We start from the raw sequence: 23260 nt of genomic DNA on the forward strand, positions 1-23260 counted from the left end.
TCCAAAGTATGCCCTCTAATATTGAAATAAAAACACCTACCACCATTTTCTTCTCCATTATTATTTGTCTCAGCCATTTCAGTGCCATCTAACTCAGATTCACATCCTAAATCCAATGTTCCATCAGTAGGGCATGTTGATTCTTCTTTCTACAGTTAAAAAAGAAAAAGAAAACTAAAATTAACAAGAAAAAAATCAATCATGATCCTGCTGCATCTCCGAAAATAGATTACTGCAGTGTACTCTCATGCTTACATTTCAAAAAACAGAATAAAATAAAACATGCTTGTGAGTTACTTCAGAGAAAGACATAAAAACAGACCTTCATGAAAAAACTTGCAAAGCAAAAACAAAAAAGCTTTTCTGTGAAGTCATAACATACTCTTTTTTTAAAAAATGTCAAATAAAATGCAAGGTCTTCCACTTGTCTTTTTTTTTTTTTTTTAACAGAAACAGACCTGTTTGCCTGTTAAAAATCCCAGTTTTCCAGTTGAGTGTCCATAATGCTGCAGCAAAACACAAATCCTTTAATGTTTCTTTTCTGCCTTTGCCTGTTTCCTGAATTCAAATAGCTGAAGCAACCTGGAGCTCACAAGCATGGGAGTGATTGTGAATACCTGGATTTGTGCCAAGAATATCTCCCGATTTAAAGAACAACAGCAGCATTTTTCTTAGTAAATTAGGAAATAGAGCTTCTGAAAACTATTAATTCAATCTCAGATACAGAATTTTTAGTTATAAGGAGCAGGCAAATCTATGTAGTTTTATATTTTTTAAACCCTTACATCAAATGAGTCTGTCATAAATCACCAAGGATCCTTCCCCCCAGCCCAAAATTTTAATTGACTACATTTACACTGCCAAACATATAATCTTACTTTCTTGTTTCTCACCTCTGCCTCACATTCCACCACTCCTATTGGGAAGCCCGTCTAAGTTTGATCATGTACAACACGAAAAAAATTTCCACCCACAGAAATCATCATATACATACCAAAAAAGAAAAATAAAGAGGAAAAGAAATAGAAATAGCATAAAGGCAAAATTCTATCACTATTTTATATTCCTGCTCCAAAGCAATGATGCGATCTGTAAATTAAAAGCTGATTTATATTAGACTTGCAAAAAATTTTGCACTATTGAAAAATCAAACATTAATACAATTACTTAACGAGAAAGTCAGTGATCCTCTTGAGCTCACTGCTCATAAAACAAAGGCCTTTCTGTGAACAACTCTGAAAAAGCAGCATTTTAGCTAAACTACATGTTTTTTATACCATATGCCAAATTCAAGAACATGTCTATGCTTTCTAGGATAAAACATTCAATGTTTACTTTCATTATAAATCCTTTTAAAAGACATCTGAAAGCAGTTAAAGGACTATCAGGTCATTTCCTCTCCAAAGAATCTAATCTGTTTACCTTTATATCTATTGAGACATTCATAAAATGGATTAATAGTGCTATGCACTTTCCATATACAAAATTTAAACTTACTTTGAGAGCGTAGAGTCCCGACTTCCCAGGGATTTTGAAGAATGTTCCATCACCTACACGAGTGTTAGTATGAAGCATTGCATTCAGGCAAGCTAATGGAGAGGTTCCACTGAAAAATAAAATTGTGCAGTCCAAGATTGAGTGCCTCTTGTAAAACTATTCCCTCGGTCTATTTTTTTTTAAAACTCATGCTTGCCTGGCTTTTTTTTGTGTCCCCCCCCCCCTTTTTTTTTTAATTCTCTCAACCCTGAAAACATCTACATTACAATAACAGGCCAGTTTCAAACTTAATCATATGCATCTGTCCCCTAGGCTTGAGGCAAAAAGTCTGTGAATTATAATTATGCTTTTCTTCATACAGCAACCAGCTCCACATTCTGAGAACCGAAGTCCAAATATTTATGTGAAATTACTTTGTAAATAACACCATGAAGCCTCATTTTTAAAATGTTACAGACAATGTGGCTGCTGCACATGAATGATCAAAACAGTACCAAGTTCAAGGGCAGCTCCATCCCATAGGAGGAAAGGCAACAAAAGAATAATAAAGAGCCCAGGAAGAACACATTTAAAATTAAAAGTGATATATAGTTAAGCCTTCTTCTGGTTTAACATGGTCAGCATGCATTAGTATACACAAATACAAGCACATTTGTACCTTCTATGAAGCACTATCTTTCTAATTAGAGTTGTTTTAGAGATTAAGAGATTGACCTACTCAAGGTAGTAATTGTAATACCACTGTGGAACGCGTGGGACTATTAAAGGACTATTTAAAAAGAAACACAATTCATTAAGAAAAAAAGAGCACTTGTACAGAGATGTCTTTGTATATATGCATGTTTACATCAGAAAAAGAAAGCAAATGTTTCTACCCTAGCTACACTTAACGCTATTCTGAAAAGTTGATCTAAGAAATGGTAGTGAAGAAGGTAGTCATTAATTGTTTTATTTCATTTTAATTTAAAAATTAAAGTACAAGAGTTATAGATGTACTATCACATCTTTGTCCCCATTTACTGACTAATGTACACGGTGTACTCAGGGACTGAATCTGAAACTGTGCTTCCTCCCTGGGGTCCCTCGCCTGCACGCACGCTTATCTTTAGCCACGTAAATATATTCCACTTGGTTAAGTGGAACAATGCCTGTGCATTAAATTAAGTGTGTTGCGAAGTATTTCAGGATTAATTATACACTCAGCCATAAACCAGGAACAGGGCTTCAAAAGTCCATCATAAACTACTGTTCTTTATTATGCAATATTATAACACAACATCCAATCTTTGCTGAAAATTGCTGGCTGATTTTTTTTTTTATAAATAAAACCGGAATGAAATTATAATCTTTCATATGATGATACTTTCTGTTGATTTCCATGGCTCTGTTACAACAGAATTCGTCCTTACTGTACCTGCATTAATTTAATGGCAAGGTGGATAGTGTGGCAATTTCTCTTCCAGTAAAAAATCAACTATAAAGTGTCCTCAAGACAGGAAGTCCTGTCCAATCTAATTTGTTTACTACTGGTCACCTAATCTATCACATTACTAAATCTAAAATCAAAAAGTACAGGTAAAAATGCTGCTTGATGGTAAACACATCAGATATTTAACAGACATCTATTTTATAAGTATTCTAAATATAATCATGCAATATGAAAATTCTGACAGGTTTTTGTTGTTTCTTTCCCCCCCTGCAAATAAAACTAATTCCACATCTGGTTTTGATACAATACTATAAGAGGATACAAAACTAAATACGGTAGAAATATAATGATACTGCTAGCAGTAGCACAGAAAACATTAAGAGATTTCATTGTGTTTAACGATTACTTAAAACAGTTTGGGAATAAGTAGGATACTTCTTTTTACACATTTTCCTTATTGTATTAATGTTTGACAAGCAAAGACACAAAGCATTTAATAGAGTAGTTCTAGTTGCATAATTTCTTCCATATGTTAACATACATAACGTGGAGCATTTTCAACTCTTACAGTCTTGGATCTTTTTACTGAAACATTATCACAGATTAAGACTTTCTCTGCAAGACAGAAAGAACTTGCTGACTCTGCAGTGGAAGACGAACTCAATATATCAACAAGAAACAAAACTCTGTGTGTATGTATGCACAACTTGTATCCTCCTATTCCAATGTAGATATTTTGGACTCTACACTTATTTTTAGATATCATTAACCAATTAAAATGATACAAGATGAATGAACCCAAAATAGCGGATTTGGCAATATCTCATGACCACTACTGTGCTCGCAGCAGATATCTTAATCTTCGAAGTCTAGCCAACTGGCAAGTGGACAATAGAAAATACTCTCTGACTTACAAAGAAATCCGTATCAGCTACTGAGCCAAGAAGTACTTTAGCTACTGTTATGCTCGTTTCATACAGATATCTGCAATTCCTAAATAATTTGGCATGCAACCAAAGGGCCATATCCACCCTTCTTGAAAGTTGGAGTTGGGTATGTCTATAATGAGCACAAAACAAACCACACATACTTAAGTTGCAAATGAAATAATAATCTGGACACTGTGGGGTGGGATTTATTTTGAGCTAGCAGCTCAAAGTGAAATTCCATGGTGTCCTTTATCACTGCTATTTTGACCCATGTTAACCAATGACTTGGCTATTCTGTCAGCACAGGCATCCTTAAAACACTATATTAAATATTACCCACAAGAGATGCTGGAAATGCTCGCACGGGACCGCAGTTAGAAAAGCCAGCAATCAAAGATCCCAGGATGCAGACTGATGTCTGAATCACAGAGCAGTTTCTGAGGGATCCATACTACTTATTGCATGCTTTCTAAATTCTCCTACAGCCTGAGGACATATTCGTTCTGCTCAGAGCTGCTGGGATGTATTAATGCTGCAGCCACGGACTGCCAAATATAAGCCTGGGTACCTTTGAATGTCAAAAATGGCTGTTTGACCTAAGTTCTTGAAACACTCCAAGTCAGTGCAACTTTGATTCAGTTAAATCAACTTGGATGCGATAACATTCTACTTTGTAACTTGGTATCTGTGAATCTTTAAAGCCATAAGCTATTTTAAGCTTTTTAAGTTCTGTTGCCATAGTCTACACATGAGGAATGTGTTTACCATTTACAGCCTTTGGATGCAGAACTTTCATACTATTTATAACCTTTTGGGTGAGATTGCTTTAAACCACTGCAGTACTCCAAAAGTCATTCACACATGGGAGTCATCCTCTGTAGCAGTATGTCTTTAAGATTCATCATTTTCTGCTCATATGTTTACTTTATATATGTATACATATATATATATACACATACATACAAGCAGCATACCCACACCCGCACCCTTTCAAAAAGATTTAAAAAATGAAAAGTTACTTACTTTCTGTAAAGGTGATATGAATTCACAGCAACCAGCAGCAACATAAGAAAGAGAAAGAATTACTGATCAGCCTTCCAATATAAAAGTTGTTAATACAATTTGATCATTTAGAATATCTCAATCAAGCATTTCAACATTTCATAAATGCTCTTCCCCAGAATCTCTATAAGTTGGCAGTAATCAACGCATCCTGCTAAATATAATCACAAAATTCCTGTACATTATCAAAGCAAGCTTCTCACCCCAACTCCCCCAGTCAAAAGCATCTCCAATATTTTGTGATTCTGGGCTCCCTCTACTGGTCATGCAGCCCGCGTTACCTAAACCAAAATGCTCGACTACACCGTCTCTAAACACAAAGCTCTGTAAAAACACGTAGGGGAAGTACAGGTTTCAGTTACTTTCTCCCCTGCCACCCTCCCCCAAACGCTACAAAAATGTGTAAAAACACCAGTAAAAACACTATTTACTTTTCTATTTTAAACTCCTCAAACACACAGTTGTGTCAGAAAACCCCTGAAAACTACGGTTACACTTTCAATTCCAATGGTCTTTGCTAGGCTGCTTGCCAAGAGAAAAAAAAATATGATCTTGGCAAAAAAAATGTTTTAAACATGGAAAATAAATTAACTAAAGCCAACCTGTCCAGACAATATAGCATAGCAGACAGTGAAAGTTTCCCGACGCTATGCAGACAAGGCACCTCGGGTCCTGCAGCAGGCCGCGTTTCAGCCATATCCCCCTCACAGAGCTTACCAGGGTTCCTGATACCTTCCCAAATCGAACAACGACTGCTGTAAGAGGAGCACTTAGCTATCGTAAATGTGATCAGTATTTATTTGTTTGAAATCATTTGCTCGTTTTATACAGATCCATAAATAGTCACAAGGGAGCAATAATTTCTACTCACTGCTGGAAACAAAGTAAAACCAAAAGGCTTCAGAACTGATTTCTAGGCCTGATACGAAGTCAAACAGAAAAAAATATGCTTATACTGCATGTAAGTTACATCAGTTTGGGAAGGTTCAAAAGCCCCCTGGAAGAAAGGACATAAAGTCAGAAATACCATGATGTATTGGAGACAGCCCTTAAAATTAGCAACATGAAATTCAAAGGAAGTGCTAAGTGCTATACAACCGAATGTGAAATCAAATCCAGAAAATGCATATTTTCATGTCAAGTCCAAAGGACTGACACCAGCAAAGTGAAACAGATCAGAAGGTAATGGCACCAGCAACTGTATGTGTCAACCAGCTTGCCAGCCCACCAACATACAAGGTGAACATTCTCTTACCTCCAGTGCTAGTGGATACCTGTCAAATTCAGGGCCTATTTAAAGAGAAATACAGGCAAAAAGTCTAAAGAAGAACAAGAGTGATAGCAGATAAAGAAAATAAGACTTATGAGGGAAGGCTATAGAAAACACATTTCTGTGGTCCAGAAAACAGAATAATTGTAATTTTTCAGAAAAATGTAAAAGGCTGTTAGAAGTCAATGGAGATAAATGGTCTTCATGGCCCTTGAGGGAAGAAAAAAAGAAAGTTCACACGTAGTCTAAAAGTGTGAATGTAGCTGATGTTGCTTTAATCAACACCAGAACAAAGCAGGGAAGTTTGTAAAATGACCTTCATCAGAAGATCAAACACACACCAGTCCTGGTTGGTATAGTATTGGGTCCAGTTCTACTTAATATCTTTATCAATGATCTGGACGAGGGGATTGGGTGCACCCTCAGTAGGTTTGCAGACAACACCAAGTTGGGTGGGAGTGTTGATCTGCTTGACAGTAGGAAGCATCTTCAGAGGGATCTGGACAGGCTGGATTGATGGGCTAAGACCAACTGTACAAGGTTCAACAAGGCCAACTGCCAAGTCCTGTACTTGGATGACAACAACCCCAAGCAGCACTACAGGCTTGGGGGAAAATGGCTGGAAAGCTGCCTGGTGGAAAAGGATCTGGGGGTGTTGGTCAACAGGCAGCTGAATATGAGCCATCAGTGTGCCCAGGTGGCCAAGAAGGCCAACAGCATCCTGGCTTGTATCAGAAATATGGTGGCCAGCAGGATTAGGGAAGTGACCATTCCCCTCTACTCGGCACTGGTGAGACCGCACCTTGAATACTGTGTTCAGTTTTGGGCCCTTCACTATGAGAAAGACATTGAGGTGCTGGAGCGTGTCCAAAGAAGAGCAACAAAGCTGGTAAGGGTCCAGAGCACAAGTCTTATGAGGAGCGGCTGAGGGAGCTGGGGTTGTTTAGCCTGGAGAAAAGGAGGCTGAGGGCAGACCTTATTGCTCTCCACAACTACCTGAAAGGAGGTTGTAGAGAGGTGGGGGTTGGTCTCTTCTCCCAAGTAACAAGTGATAGGACAAGAGGAAATGGCCTCAAGTTGTGTCAGGGGAGGCTTAGGTTGGATATTAGGAAAAAATTCTTCACCAAAAGGGTTGTAAAACATTGGAACAGGCTACCCAGGGAAGTGGTGGAATCGCCATCCCTGGAGATCTTTAAAAGACGGGTAGACGTGGTGCTTAGGTACCTGGTTTAGTGGTGGACTTGTTAGTCCCCAGTAGACAGTGTTAGGTTAACGACTGGACCCAATGATCTTAAAGGTCTTTTCCAACCTAACGAATTCTATGATTCTATATACTATATGAACCTGTGCCAGTGTTAGCATTTGTATTGAATGATCTCTTGAGCATGTGTCTAGCACTGTATCCTAGGATTCTTTATCTTTTTATTAAATCAAAATTTTGTTTAAGCCTGAGGTTAACCATATACCCTAACTATACTTTTTCCAACATTAACAGCAGCCAGAAATGCTGGAGAATTGGCTAGATGTCTAGATGTGCATTGCTTGCTGAAGTGTTTCATAGAGCAATGCATGCAGTACTGGATGCTCAGTGTGATGAAGTCAAAGAAGACGTTTTCCCACAGTCTTCAAGACCACGTGACCATGGTCTTGCTATCATATGCCAGCAAAATGTCTGAACTTCCCTTACAAGACTGCAGTCATGACCTAGCTTGGGAGTGACACAAAACCACCAGGAATCTAAGCAGCAACACCAAGACAAGAAGAGAGCTGTTCTATATATCAAGAAGACAGGCAAACTGCTGCTGATGACTCTAGAGCCACCCTCCCCCCACAGCCATGCTTGACTGAGCTGGCCGTGCTGCAGCCGCCGTTAGTGCTGAGGCCGAGGCAAGCTCTTCCAGCCTGGGCTCAGGAGGAAGAACCAGGAGATGTCCAGTGAGCTGACATCTTGACACCCAAGACTGAAAAATATCCCAGACATTTTACTGCATTCAAACAGTACAGGCACAGGATCCTTCCCTTGGCACAGAGGGAAGTAGAGAGCACAGAGTAAATGGCTGAAAACAATGCTGATGAGCGCAAGATTTCCTGCCAACCATCTACAAACTTTTCAGCAATAAAAGCTTCAAGTTAGTCTAAACAAATCAAATCACATGATGATGAAGTCTCCACTGTCTTCCCTGGTTATTTTGTAGATCCCTACACAGGAAGGCAGCAAGCTGCATATCTGCTTCTCATCCAATGTTAAACACAGACTACATGTTCCAGGTAAAATTTCATTCAGAGTTACCCTTCTTTCAATAGACAGCAAAATCATGAACTAAACATGTTAATCCAAACTAAACCAATTTAAATTATCAAACAGAAAACCTGCTTTGAACAATCAATTTAAATCTTGCTTTTGAATTTTTTTCCATTTATTTTCCTACCACAAGGTTAATTCGTTCATTGCTTGAAATGATTAAAATACCCCAATCAGCAAATAAATAGGGCTTTAATGTAATGTTACTTTTTGCTAATCGTGAGACTATAAATACACTCAGCAATTATCTAACTTAACTTTCAAAAATTAATCTAAGTTGTATTTTCTGATGTTAAAATAGAAATGGCAACACATTTACTAAATCATTACAAGTGTACTTATTTGTGTTAAGTTGTTTTTGGAAAGAAACTGGAACTTGATTAAAAGATTGTCTTTTAAATGCTGAATGAAAATACATTAGATGTGTTGGACAGAAAAGAAAAAAAGGGAGACTTTTCAAAATATTACATATCCAACAGTTTATTAAACAATAAAAACATTATCTTTTAGTATGTGGGTAGTAGGTAGCTAGGGAACCATCTACTATTTTTATATAAAAACTAGTGAAACTGTAGGGTTGCTCGATCTCAGCCTCTCACACTGAGAGATCTAATGAGATCTACAGAAAACACTCTTGATACCCACAGTTGGTGTGATTGTCAAAACTATTTATGTTCTGAAGTCTTAACCACTTAAATAATAAATAAAGTCATAATATATAAATTCTTAAGCCTTAAACAGTTATTTGCTAAAGTTTTATAGAAATTGAAGTGCATATAGGTAGAATACTATTTATACAGTTTGAATAAACTATACTTAAGGTTTATTCCTAATATGAGCTCTCCCAATTGGATCTTTACATGTATTTCAAAGGATTAAAATAAATTTCTCGAAAGAGATGTTTATTTTTTTTAAGTTTGTTTTTAATCAGTTTTATCCACGTTAGCCAAAATTAACACCAGTTTTGTTCTCATTTGGGCATCACCCTAAAGAAAATTTTTACATCTCTGGTCCTACTTGTGGCACCTGACTTTTAGCCTTCGAATATCACAAACACGGCTACTATTCTTCAGCAGAGCAAGTAAGGCAGTAAGCTCACAGCTATCAGGCAACAAGACAGACTAGTACAGCTGATTTGATGGTAGTCTCACAGACTGTAAACAAATCCCAGAAGATGATAGGGAAAAAGACCCATTATATATACTACTGACATCACTCTGTACACAACCCTCACATAGATTTCTTGTTTTTCTAACCCAGATGAACATGGAGGCAAGAATATTATTAGTATGATGGAAAAAAACAAGGACCAGTACAGACGTGCTAAACGTAACACATCTGTCGTAGATAACCTTGTGTCTGTCTCACAAGTCAGCAGAACTTACCTATCAGCTTTCACTGAAGTTAACCAAAGTAGTGAATCCCAAATAACTAAAGTGATGAACTTGAACCTTGCCTTTTGTAGCTTGTGAGTTACAAGCAGCTGGAATCACAGCTGACTAAAGTGTCTGATACATCACCAAGAAACTGAATCTTTTCATTCTCCTTCAAATGTGAAATAATCTGGAGCAATACTGGAGAGAAATTCAACATGGACACTAAATTCAAGCCGGGTATCATCAAAAAGGTATTTCTTGCATTCCTCAGCAGGAAATCTCATTTACAAACTCACCTAGCCTGGTTTTACATTTTGAATTCACCAAACCTGGAATCAGGGAAGGAGTCAGAACTGAAGCTGTTTTCACAGAACCAACAGGTGTCCTCTACCTCTTACCAGACAGTTGGAAGCATTAAACGGCTGTCTTTCCTTGGAGGAGTGGCAAGCAGCCACCCAGAGAGACAGGAAAAGATTAATCAAGTCTTCTGTGAAAGGATATACAAGATAAACAAATACTGGAGATTATGCCACTGCCACTTCTAGGATCCTCCAACAAGAACCAATCTCCCTCTGGGCCTTTTGTACATCTACATACAGCCATTGTGCGCAGTGATTATGTGATACTGGCACACATGATAAAGCACAAAAGTAACAAAGCACTAGCCGTATGTTGTCATGTAAAAATCAAGGCGGACAAGTGAACGAAACTGCTAGTTGAAGGTGACATGACAAAAAGACAAGGGATGCTGGTAAAAAAAAGGTTGGTTTCTTTCGTTGTTTAAGAGTTTGCCAGCCTGGTTGCATTCACCGACTGTAGGTCACAAGCGACCACACAATCTAAGATTAGCTTTCTTGGTAAAGCAAAGCTCTCATGCACGGCTACCCATAAAGTTTTATTCTCTCTCAGTAGCTAAGAGTTTGGCTCACTTTTGCAAATGATGGCATAGACTTAGTTTTTTTCACCTCTGTATGGCAGCACTATGGTGTATCTGACCTTTCTTTTTTTCCTCAGAGGTAAAGACTACTGCAAACACATCAGATCTGCCCTCGGCTCTGTACAATGGCCTTTGACAAACATTTCAATCAAGTTCAGCATTTCCACCCTTAACTTTAGAACACTCGGTGGTCTGAGGGCAGGGTATATGAAGTTCTGGTACCCTACAACACTGATAATGAATCTTTTTGATATCTAGAGCAAAATGTATTGTATCTCCTGGTGCTGGCAGCCTGGGAAAACTTCTGATGGTGTCAAACCTGGTGACAATAGCCACAGTAATGCTCCAGGAAAAAAAAAAAAAAAAAAAAAAGGAGTTCATCTGTGGTGAAACCAGAGCTTTATTACAACTCATCTAAAATAATAAAATGAAACGCCCTGGGAACAAAATTTCACCACAAATCTCAGTACTCCTTAAGCCAGTGAGGCTTTTTCTTTTCTTTTTTAAACTATTTTCTCTCTCCAGAAAGTCTTTACATACTAAAGTTCCAGAACCTTTGTAAAATTTAAAAGTGTTCCTGAATAGAATTTCACAGTTATTGACATGGATTTTCCACAGAAAATATTTTTTTCTTCAAAAACATGTTTTTGAAAGAAAAATTTCCTATGGAGATACAAATTTACACTAGGTTTATAATGTATTTGAAAACAAGATACTAGCAGTATAGCTAGTAAATTCCAGTAGAAAAAATAAAAAGCACACAAACATATCATACCAATGCCATATTATACACTGCAAACAGAAATACACAAACGTGATTTCCTGAAATTTAAATATTCCTACCCATTATTTTTGCTGATTACCCTTGCCCTTTGTCAGCCATGCCTCTGAGTAGGTCTCCCTGAATATCTTTAATGTTCTGGAAAGTATGCTTGAAACACCGTGACACCTCTTTAAATGATATTCACATATGGCAACAAGCATTCCTCGACCAGAAAGGAAATGAGAATACAAGTTTTATAGAGAATGTTTACACTTTTCTGTGTTCTGTAACACCTGGGAAAACCTCAGGTTTTTCTTCTTTGTGAAGAAAAATCTCAAAGCAAGGATATATAGTAAATCTATCTCTGTACGTTGAATCCTTCCCATTTCATTAGATGTAGTGCAAATAATACAAGAAAAAAAACAATGCTAACAAAAAAAAGACATTTTGAATGTGTTTTTGAAAGATACAGGCAAAGATTAAAAGAGAACCTTTCGAAATAATACTAAAAGAAAAATGTTTCTGAAAGGAAATAATCCCAAAAGAACAAGAAATCAGCGCGTCAGAGATGGTCACGACAGCTAAGGTGTCTGCTGGACCGAGAACACCCTCCTCATTCAACATCACTTGAAAGAAACTATTTGATTTCTTTGTGTAACAAATTCTTATACTGGTCGAATAATACAGTTCTCTCTGACAGCTACTTCCTATTCAAGAATACACATTTTTTCTTTTCTCTTCTACTAAAATATTACCTTTTAATAGTTTTAACTGATTTCATTAAAAAGCAGTAGTACATTTTTCATTCTCTACTATAATACCAATGATCACCACGAACGAAAAAGTTATAAAGAAAGGAAAAAAAATGAATTACTGCCACATGAAAGGAACTCTGGAGTAGAGGTTAAAAAATGGCTTTCTTAAAGAAACCATGGTTTTGATATATATGATGTCTTATTTTAGTATCAGATTTCACAGGCCCTTGTGGGTTTTAAATACATATGTTTAGAAAAATGAAGTAATGACTGTGCTACAATCAAAAATGTACTAAACCAAAGAAAAACACTGCCACAAAATGTGCAATGTATAAAATGAAAAAACCACCCCACCCTTCCAAATATTCTTGGCTTCAAATTGGGTGAAGCTTACTCTTCAAAAAAAAATTAAGGTGGAAAGTAAAGCGACTACGCTGAACAAGACATAGTCAGTAATCACCGAATGCCTTTTGGCCTCTAAAATTTAATCATCCTACACAAGGGACCTCTATGAAGTTATCCCAAGTTCTCTTGTTTAATTTGGCTTTTTAACTGGCCAGTCTCCACAACTTTCTCTGTAGTGCTTTAAGAATACCTTGTGTGTGTTATTGAGATATAAATGGTTAGTCAAATGCAAAATAAAAAATACCCACCACCCCCCAAAAAAAAAATCCCCAAACCAAAACAACATTACAGTTATTTTTAAGAACATTCAGCTCCACCAAGGTTCACACACTCATATAATCGTAGCCTAATTTACATTGGAAGGAACTTCCAGAAGTCATCTAGATCAACCTCCTGCTCAAAACAGGACAACTTGGATCTGGGGCTTGTCCAGTCAAGTTTTGTGCAGTCTCCAAGAATGGAGACTTCATGATCTCTCTGGACAACCTCCTCCTGTGCCTAACTGCTCTCACTGGGAAAATATTTTTCTTAGTATCAAATCAGACTTTTGCATGTTCCAATTTGCGTCTGTTGCCTCTCATTCTTTGCTTCTCATGCTGTCTCTGTGCAACTTCCAAGAAAAGCCTGGCTCTGTTTTCTCTACACTCTCCCACTAGTGAGCTGTGGACTGCCATGGGATCCCCCTGAGCCTTCTCTTCTCCTGTGTGAACAAGTCCATCTCTCTCAGCTTTTCCTCATACATCACATGCTCTAGCTTCCAGCCATCTTGGTGAACCTCCACTGGACTCACTCTGGTATCTCTTTCCTTCCTGTACTAGGGGGCCCAAAACCGGACATGATACTCTACATATGGTCTCATAAGTGCTGGACAGAGGGGAAGTATCAGTTCCCTCGACCTGCTGTCCATGCTCCTGCTAACACAGCCCAATATGAGTGTGGCCACCTTTGCTGCAAGGGTACATGGCTGGACTAACATCTGGCTTGTTAACCATCATGGCTTCCAGGTCATTTTCTGCAAAGCTGATTTCTAGCCAGTTAGCCCCCAACGGGTACTGTTGCATGGGTTACTATGTCCCAGATGAAGGAGTTTGCTCTTGCCTTTGTTGAATTTCATGAGGCTCCTGTTAACACAATTCTCTGCTGTCTTGATCCCTCTGAAGAGCAGCCCAGTCTTCCAGTGTACCAACCACTCCCTCCATTTGAGGATCACCTCCAAACTTGCTGAATATGCACTCTGTCCCATTGTCCAGGTGTTTAACAGCAACATTCAACAATAACAGCTGCAGTGTCAATGCCTGAGCAACACCACTTAGTAACTGGTCACCAACTGGACTTACCAGCTTTGATCAAAATGTTTGGTCAAATTTCCATCCAACTTATTGTCCACGTACTGAATTCCTATCTCACCAGTTTGTCTGTGAAGATACTATGGGAGATGATGCCAAAAGTCTTGCTAAAGTTAATGTAAACAACATCCACTGCTCTTCTCTCATGAACTGAACCAGCCATCTGATCATAGAAGGTGAAGAAGCTGATCAGGTATGATTTGCCCTTGTTCATTCATATTGGCTTTTTGCCACACTTGCTCAACTTTCTGCGCATTGGAATGGGCCATTCTTGTTCACCAAGGAAGATAAAACAGCTTTCCTGGTCCCTTTTGTCCATAGTCTGATGATCGATCATGGCCAAGGTGGTCATCAACCTTCACACCTTCAACCAGTTCTTCCTTATTCATCTATAACAAGTCCAGGACAGCATGTCTCTTAGTTGGGTCATCAATCACCTGCATCAAGAAATTGACTTTCAGGAATGTCCTGGCTTGCTTGCATTCCCCATGACTATTATGGCCTGCAATAATTGCAAGGTCCCAGCAGTTACTTAAAGGCCTCATCTATTTCTTCTTGGCCAGACGATCCGCAGCAAATGCCTACCACAACATTACTCATGTTGTTCTGCCCTCTCCTAAGTGCTTGACAGGTTCAGTACCCATTCCAAGGCAAAGTGCTGTGCACTCCTGCTCCTCCTTTGCATACACTGCCCCTCTTTGCCAGCCTGTATCCATCCACCTATCCAGAGCAGCACTCCATTGTGTGAAATATCCCACCATGTCTTTGTAACCCCAGGAGCTCTGGAAGTGCGCACAGACTTGCAGTTCCTCCTGCTTGTTTCCCATATTCTGTGCTTTTGTGTACAGACACTTGAAACGGATGCCCCATTCATACTGCCCGCATAAGGAAAGTGCAAGGTTTACCCGATCACATTGTTCCCAGACACTTCCTCAATGTTACCCACGCCTTCACTTCCTCCAAATTGCAGCAACCCTCCCCTTAAGCAGCTATGTCAAAGTCCTCCAGAACAGGTTACCAAGACTGTCAGCAAAGATGCCTCTGCCACACTTCATCTCATGCATCCTGTCCCTGGTTCAGCAGTCCGTATTCCTCAAAGAGGGTACCGTGGCTCTGTCTGTGACACCAGCCATGCATCTACATATTGACTTGAGGGATGGTGCCCTCGGCAACTTGAGCACTTCCACCTCACTGGCAGGATTGAAGAGAACACCACGTGGGCATTTGTGCCCTTCACCCTTGCCCCTAGGTCTCTGCAGTAATTTTTTATATACTTGGGTTGACCCCAGTAGTATCATGGTGGCCACATGGATGAACAGCAAGGGGTGAAGTCTGAGGGCTGGACAAACCTCAGATATGTCCATGTAAAACATCTGTGATGTAAGTACCCAACAAAAAGTAAACCTCCAGCTACAGCAAGTACACCAGGTTGGCAGCTGGGTGCCTCTGTTTCTCTTAGGATATGGTCTCAAATAACTGTCATCCTTCTTTTCTTCTTCAGGTACACATTTGGTTTAGCCTCAGCTGGCTCTGATGCCGCCCCTGGCAATCTTGCTCACCTCCTTCCAGGGCACTACACCTACCCTTCTCTGCAAGCAGAGAATCTTCTATTGCCAGAAGTCATAAATTTCCAACATTTCAATCTTAGGAGTCTCTATCCATAGCTCATTTGAATATAATGTTTAGCTGCCTCTACATTGCAGAGCTTGGGTTCTTGCCTTTTGCAAAGATCCTGTTGATCTCCTGTTTGTCCCTCCCATGCTGCATGGTCTACTCATCTCCACCCACTTGGTTCTTTCACTTGGCAAGTCAGCACCTTGACCAAAGTGCACTTCCCAAGGGTGAGACCACAGCCCTGCCATGTGTGAGTCCTAGACCTAGAAGTGCAGCCCAAGACCTGGAGCTCTCTCTGGTGTGCAAGGAACAGTTGCTGGTGACCGTGCCCTATAGCACATCAGAACCATCACTGCACAGTCCTCAGCAGTCCCACATTGTCCTGAAGTAATTTTCTGCACCCCTTTGTGCCACTCTTACTGCTGCAGTAACTCCTAGGTCTTCGTTCCCTCTGTTTCCTGGGCTCTAGGAGCTGCGCTGTTGCCTACCTGTTATACAGCTGTTCCTCAAGCATTCATTAAACAGGTGCTTGACACTGATCAACAGTCAGCTGAAGACAAAATACATAGGTTGTCCACAACCAGCAAGCAGCCAACCAAAGCTGTCTGTAGGAGCTGACAGAAGCAAATGCCTCCATAGGCTGGCTCTGACCTGCAGCAGCAAGCCACCAAAGTTCCGTGAAGCAGAAGCTCCCAGAAGATTTCCCTGAAGTTTCCTGAAGAAGAACCTAGAAACCACTGCAATGCTAGGTCTCTGATTAGCTGCCTCTGCTGGAGATCTGAAACACAGCGGCAAAATGTACTGCAAAAGAACAACAGAGGACTTCTGAGCTGCTGCTCCACTCACAGAGAAAGCCATTGCAATATCTGACAGTGGGTTCATTAACTCTGTTGCACAGTGAAAAAGGGAAAAGAAGGCAGAACAAACTGTTACCAGAAAATCACTGTGGGCCTGGTCTAATTCAGAAGGCTACGTAGGACTCCTACTTTATCATGCTTTACCAGGAATGTAATCACAATGCAGTCACAGCTTCCAGCCACACTCCTCCTCTGATTGATTAGAAGAATCTCCAGCCTTTCTTACATCCAGAGCAGGGGTTTTTGTTATGTCAGCTGTGTCAGTGACAAGACAGCACCCTGCAGTTATGCCAGTGATGGTGCATCCGTGTACCTGTATGTTAGCCAATGGAGTAGTTTCTGTTTTCACCAACATGCTTTGCACCAAGATCAATACCAGGCTCATGTCACTTTCAGCCAGCTCTGCCACTCAGTGCAGCAGCCTAACTTCCCTCCAAGGCAGACCACATGTTCCTGCCTCCATACCATCTTCCCCCCTTCCCGCACCCTTTTATTTTTTTTTCTCCTTTAAATGTGAATGCTTGTGCCAGCACCCAGGGAGGAGGGCAGCCCAGAACAGGAAAAGCAGCTTGGAGAGAGTGGGATTATTCTTTCGGCTGCGATACTAGTTTTCGGTAACTGGAGAAGGATGGCCTCAGACTGACACAACTGGTTTCCATTTCAGACTCCTCAGAGCAAGGTCTGTATTTCACCCTTTGTCAGTAACATAACGTGCTCCCTCCAGCCGCTCCCAAACCTACGCGCCAGATGCAGCTGGCTCGCCTGAGCTGCAGCCCCTTGAGTTGCTACATCTGGCATGAGAAGACACAGAGGAGGGGAGGAGAAGGGGAGGTACCACCCTGCTGAGGGAAGGCAGAATTACTGAGCTTGAAGGAGCCCCACACCCCGACACGTTCTTCCACTTGAGCCTAATATTATGTCCCTGCTCTCTCACGTGATATCAATGAAGTTTTCTAATCACTGCCATTAAAACCAACTGCAAATAAATTTTTAAAATTAGAGTATGTGCCTACGCACAGACATCTCCTTCCACCTTTGCCCAGTAAGGAAAACACAAGAAGCAAAACACAGCATGCTGCTAAGACCTATTATAATGAATTTTAAGATAAGCATATTTCAGAGAAAAGGCTTAAATTGTGGCAATATTTAACCTTTTAAAGGAAATAATGAAGAAGTATTGCTAAGCAAAGTTCACTAACTACTGTATAGTTTAAAACTATTGTTTACATTTTATGACAATTATGGATTTCTTTTTTCACTTCAGAAATCTTTAAATCTTGAATATGTTAATGTTGAGCTGTAATATGAGATTACTTTATTAAATACTACTTCTCTCTGATAGAAAGGACAGCATTAAAGCAAATTGCTTTGCTGAACTTAAAAGTGATTTATTTCTTTAACTAGCAAAAACCTTATTAAGTTTGAGTTATCCTAATTAAACTGTTTCACAAACTTTGCCCATTCTTAAAAATTGACACATGCCAACATGCTGGCCTGCTGGAGTTTGTTACATTGTGCCATTTCAGCTACACCATCCATCTGTCTAAGCAATCAATTTTCCAAATCAGTAAGAAAGTTTTTAATGCTTATTACAATTTCTATGGAAATTTTTACCCAGAAAGGACATATCTATTAATTGAATGGCAATGCTGAAACCACCAAAGCTGAGTTATTTTAATATAAGGATTTTACAGTTTTTACTTGATGGAAAGTAATTTCCTGAGTCTTGCTTACCACATGCCAGTACCACACGCAACTCTTCCAGTCAGTTAAAAATTTCAACTTTGCTGCTAACAGGATTCAGTTAGATTCCTCAACCACAGTTGCTTGGACTTGTTTCCTTTTTATTCTTTCTTTTCTCTCATTTTCCTTTCTCTTTCTTTTCCTTCTCTCTCTTCTCTTTTCACTTCATCTTTTTTTGCTTTTTTCTTTTCTTACCCTCCTTTTCTCTCTCCTGCCTTTTATTTCTCTTTCGCTTTCTTTCCCCTTTTTGTCTCTTCTTCCCTTTTTTTGTCCTATCCCTCCCTCAGTTCTCCTCTCTTCTCTCCCTTCTCCCATGTTTTCTGGGAGAAAACGGTTTTCTGATTTTTTCTCCTACTTTTCATTGTCTTCTCTCTTCTCTTTCCATGTATTTATTCTCTTCTTTCTCCTTTCATAGAATCATAGAATTGTTAGGGTTGGAAGGGACCTTAAAGATCATCTAGTTCCAACCCCCTGCCGTGGGCAGGGACACCTCTCACTAGATCAGGTCGCTCAGAGCCCCATCCAGCCTGGCCTTAAAAACTTCCAGGGATGGGGCTTCCACCACCTCTCTGGGTAACCTGTGCCAGTGTCTCACCACCCTCAGGGTGAAGAACTTCTTCCTGACATCCAGTCTGAATCGACCCATCTCTAGTTTTAATCCATTCCCTCTAGTCCTACCATTACCCGACATCCTAAAAAGTCCCTCACCAGCTTTCTTGTAGGCCCCCTTAAGATACTGGTAGGCCACTATGAGGTCTCCTCAGAGCCTTTTTTTCTCCAGACTGAACAACCCCAACTCTCTCAGTCTGTCCTCATAGGAGAGGTGCTCCAGCCCTCTCATCATCCTCATGGCCCTTCTCTGGACACGTTCCAGCACGTCCATATCTTTCTTGTAGTAGGGGCTCCAGAACTGGACGCAGTATTCCAGGTGTGGTCTCACGAGAGTGGAGTCGAGGGGGAGAATCACCTCCCTTGACCTGCTGGCCACGCTTCTCCTGATGCAGCCCAGGATACGATTGGCTTTCTGGGCTGCTAGTGCACACTGATGGCTCATGTTGAGCCTCTCGTCTACCAGCACCCCCAAGTCCTTTTCTTCAGGGCTGCTCTCAAGCCAGTCACTGCCCAGCCTATATGGGTGCTTGGGATTGCCCCGACCCAGATGGAGGACCTTGCACTTGGTCTTGTTGAACTTCATGAGGTTGGCATGGGCCCACCTCTCCAGCCTGTCAAGGTCCCTCTGGCTGGCATCCCTTCCCTCCAGCATGTCAGCCACTCCACACAGCTTGGTGTCGTCAAACTTGCTGAGGGTGCACGCTATGCCACTGTCCATGTTGCTGACAAAGATGTTAAACAAGACTGGTCCCAGTACTGATCCTTGAGGGACTCCACTTGCCACTGGCCTCCACTTGGACACGGACCCATTGACAGCCACGCTTTGGGTGCGGCCATCAAGCCAGTTCTTTATCCACTAAATTCTCAGTCCATCAAACCCATATTTTATCAGCTTGGAGACCAGGATGTCATGAGGGACAGTGTCAAAGGCTTTGCTCAGGTCCAGGTAAATGATGTCAGTTGCTCTCCCCTTGTCTATTGATGTTGTGACCTTCTCATAGAAGGCCACCAGGTTTGTCAGGCACGATTTGCCCTTGGTGAAGCCATGTTGATTGTACCCAGTCACCTCTTCGTTATTCTTCTGCCTCAGCAGTGCCTCCAGGAGGATCTGCTCCATAATCTTACCAGGCACAGAGATGAGACTGACTGGCCTATAGTTCCCTGGTTCCTCCTTCTTTCCCTTTTTGAAAATGGGGATTATGTTTCCCCTTTTCCAGTCAGTGGGGACTTCACCAGACTGCCATGACTTTTGGAATATAATAGAGAGCGGTTTAGCAACCTCACCCGCCAGTTCCTTCAGTACCCATGGGTGTATCCCATCAGGTCCCACGGACTTGTTCACTTTCAGGTTCATCAGATGGTCACAAACCTGATCTTCACTTACGATGGGCAGTTCTGTCCAACCCCTGCCATTGTCTTCTGTGACTCCAGGAGTGTGGCTGGAGCCCTTGCCAGTGAAGACTGAGGAAAAGAAGTCATTGAGAACCTCGGCCTTCTCCATATCACTTGTCACCAGCTCCCCCGCTTCCTTTCTGAGGGGGCCCACACCTTCCCTAGTCGTCTTCTTACCATTAATGTACCTATAGAAATTTTTGCTGTTTCCCTTGATCTCCTTGGCTAGATTTAATTCTAACTGAGCTTTAGCTTTTCTCACCAGGTCTCTTGCTGTTTGGACAGCTTCCTTATATGCCCCCCATTCTAGCTGTCCTTTCTTCCACTCCTTATAAAGTTTCTTTTTGTGTGACAGTGTGTCCAGAAGCTCCCTGTTCATCCAGGCAGGTCTCCTAGCATTCTTTCCTGCCTTCCTCTTTGTCAATATAGTTTGCTCCTGGACATGGAGAAGGTGATCCTTGAATACTGACCAGCTGTCCTGGGCCCCTCTTCCCTCTAGAGCTTTGTCCCATGGTACTTTGGCCAGCAAATCCCTGGCCCTCTTTCTCCCTTCTTTTTTCTCTCCTCTCTTCTGTTTTCATTCTTTCATTTTGTCTCTTCCCTTTCTTTGTTTCCCGTTTTCTCTTCTCTTCTTCTCTTCTCTTCTCTTCCTCTTCTCTCTCCTCTTCTCTTCTTTTCTCTTCTCTTCTTTCTCTTCTCTCTTCTCTTTTCTCCTCTCTTCTCTCTTCTCCTCTCCTCCTCTTCTTCTTCCCTTCCTCTCCTCTTTTTTCCCTTTCCTTCTCCTTTCTTGCCTCTTTTCCTTCTGTCTTTTTTCTTCTCTTTTATCTTTCTTTTCTTTCTCTTCTCTTACCTCTTTTTTTCCTCTCTCTCCTTCTCTCCCTTGCTTTCTCTTTCTTTCCTCTTGTGGTGGGTTAGCCTTGGCCAGCAGTCAAATGCTGATGCAGCCACTCACTCCCCATCCTCAACATGAAACAGGGAGAAATGGGAATGAAAAAGCTCATAGGTTGAGATAAAGACAGGGAGATTTCTTACCAGTTACTATAAGAGGCAAACCAGACTCGACTTGAAGAAAATTAATTAATTGCAAAGTAAAATAGATTTGGGTAGAGAGAAACAAAGACAAAACAAATTGAAATAGCTCCCCGTTTCCAGGCTCAACTTTTGTCCTTACTCAAATTCCTCTACCTTCCCCTCACTGAGCAGCACTGAAGGATGGGGGGGTTACAGTTGTTCCATAACAGCTCCTCTCTGCTGCTACTTCCTCCTCGCACTCTTTGTCTGCTCCAGTGTGGGCTCTCTATGGGCTGCAGCTCCTGACAGGACCCTGCTCCAGCCTGGGCTCTCAATGGGCAACAGCTCCTTCAGGAAACATCCAACTGCTCCAGCATGTGGCCCTCCACATGCTGCAGTGTGGATATATCTGCTCTGGTGTGGTCCTCCACAGGCTGAGGCGAATCTCTGCTCTGGCACCTAGAGTACCTCTTCCCCTCCTCCTCTGACCTTGGTGTTCACACTACTATTTTGCACTCTCTTTTTTACTCTCCTCTTCTGCCTGAGTGGTGGTTTTGCCCTTTCTAAATACATTACCACAGAGACACAGCCATCTTGGCTGCTGGGCTCAGCTGAGACCAGCGGTGGGTGGGTTGGAGATGACTGGAATCAGCCATGTCCTGCACGGGGCAGCACCAGTGGCTCCTTGCAGAGGCTGCCCCTGCAGCCTGCCCCTGCCAGCACCTTGTCATGTACGCCTTATCTCTCCTCTTCTCTTCCTCTCTCCTTTCTCTTTCTACCCCTCCATCTTCTCTCCTTAACTCTTCTTCTCTCTTCCTCTTCTCCCTTTCTCATTCTTCCCTTTCTCACTCTCCTCTCATTCTCTCTCACCCTCCTCTCTCTCTATCCTATAATATGCCTTACCTATAAAAGAATCATACTTCCTTTATAGCAGAAGTATAAAATAATAATAAACCTTTTTATGAAAGAACAACTGAAGTCACTAAATTTCATTTTATTTTTGTTTATTTCTATTCAAAACAAAGAAATCATATCATATCTTATTCCTTCTTACTCACAAAAAATCAGGGAAATCCCCACAGTTTTTTTCCTTTGTTTCTCCCCAGTTTTCAGTTAAGGCATGACTTCTAACTGAAGGAATTTAGAATTTTGAAACTAAGTGTCAAATTCTGGTATAATTATGCAAAAGTGTCATGTTTATTTTTAGCATCCAAAGCATTGTATACAACCCAAAAAGAGAAAAAGGAAGTGAGAACACATTGAGAACAATCTATTTCTAGATCTTCAGCTTGCACTAAATTGACAAAAAAATTCTAAAATCTATTGTATCACGTGAAAGAAGGAATGAATGAAGAAAAACATTCCTTCCCTGAATATTCTTGTATTTGAAGAGTAATTCAGCACTTCAGAATGTTTTACTCAACCATCAATACAGGCAGAAAAATCAAACTGATATAAAGAATAAGGAAGCTGGAAGGAATCATACATAAATAAAGATTAGATAGAAAAGCAAATTACTGCTTTCTAGTAATATTTATTCCTACAAAAATACTTCTGTAAGCAAGATGATGCTTTCACACATCACATTGAAATAAAAGTAACTACTGCAATTTTGCTGACTAATAAGTGTCAGGTATGTCCTTAAAATATTTTTGTTAGGAGCTTTACCTGTAAGGAACGCATGAAAATAAATACAGAACAGGCAATCACAGCACATCCTGTACCTTTAAAAATATAGTAACACATGATTTATTGTATTGGTTCAAATTAAAATATTTGGGTGGATGTGAAATGTTTAAGTTATATTTGTTGTACATAGGGGAGTTTAACTTGGCGAAACAGCGTAGCAAAAGGTTCTTTCCTTCCCTCAAAGGACTGAGCAGATACTTTTATTTTTGTGTTTTAACTTAATCCAGCTGTTGCAATTCATACTATTAGTAGATCTCCATATTCTTTTATG

General features: G+C 40.5%; 1 protein-coding gene across 1 annotated transcript in view; it reads right to left on the minus strand.

The window, feature by feature from the left end:
- Positions 1–23260, minus strand: part of ASXL3 (ASXL transcriptional regulator 3) — a 137198-nt gene that overhangs the window by 71265 nt on the left and 42673 nt on the right. Inside the window, exons 5-6 of the mRNA XM_054189564.1 lie at positions 1498–1606; positions 41–149 (exon numbers count right to left, since the gene is read on the minus strand). Of these exons, the coding sequence (XP_054045539.1) occupies positions 41–149; positions 1498–1606 (218 nt within the window). The remainder of the gene's footprint in view (positions 1–40; positions 150–1497; positions 1607–23260) is intronic.

Source organism: Rissa tridactyla, chromosome 2 (genome assembly GCF_028500815.1).
Source record: "Rissa tridactyla isolate bRisTri1 chromosome 2, bRisTri1.patW.cur.20221130, whole genome shotgun sequence".
NCBI lineage: Eukaryota > Metazoa > Chordata > Aves > Charadriiformes > Laridae > Rissa > Rissa tridactyla.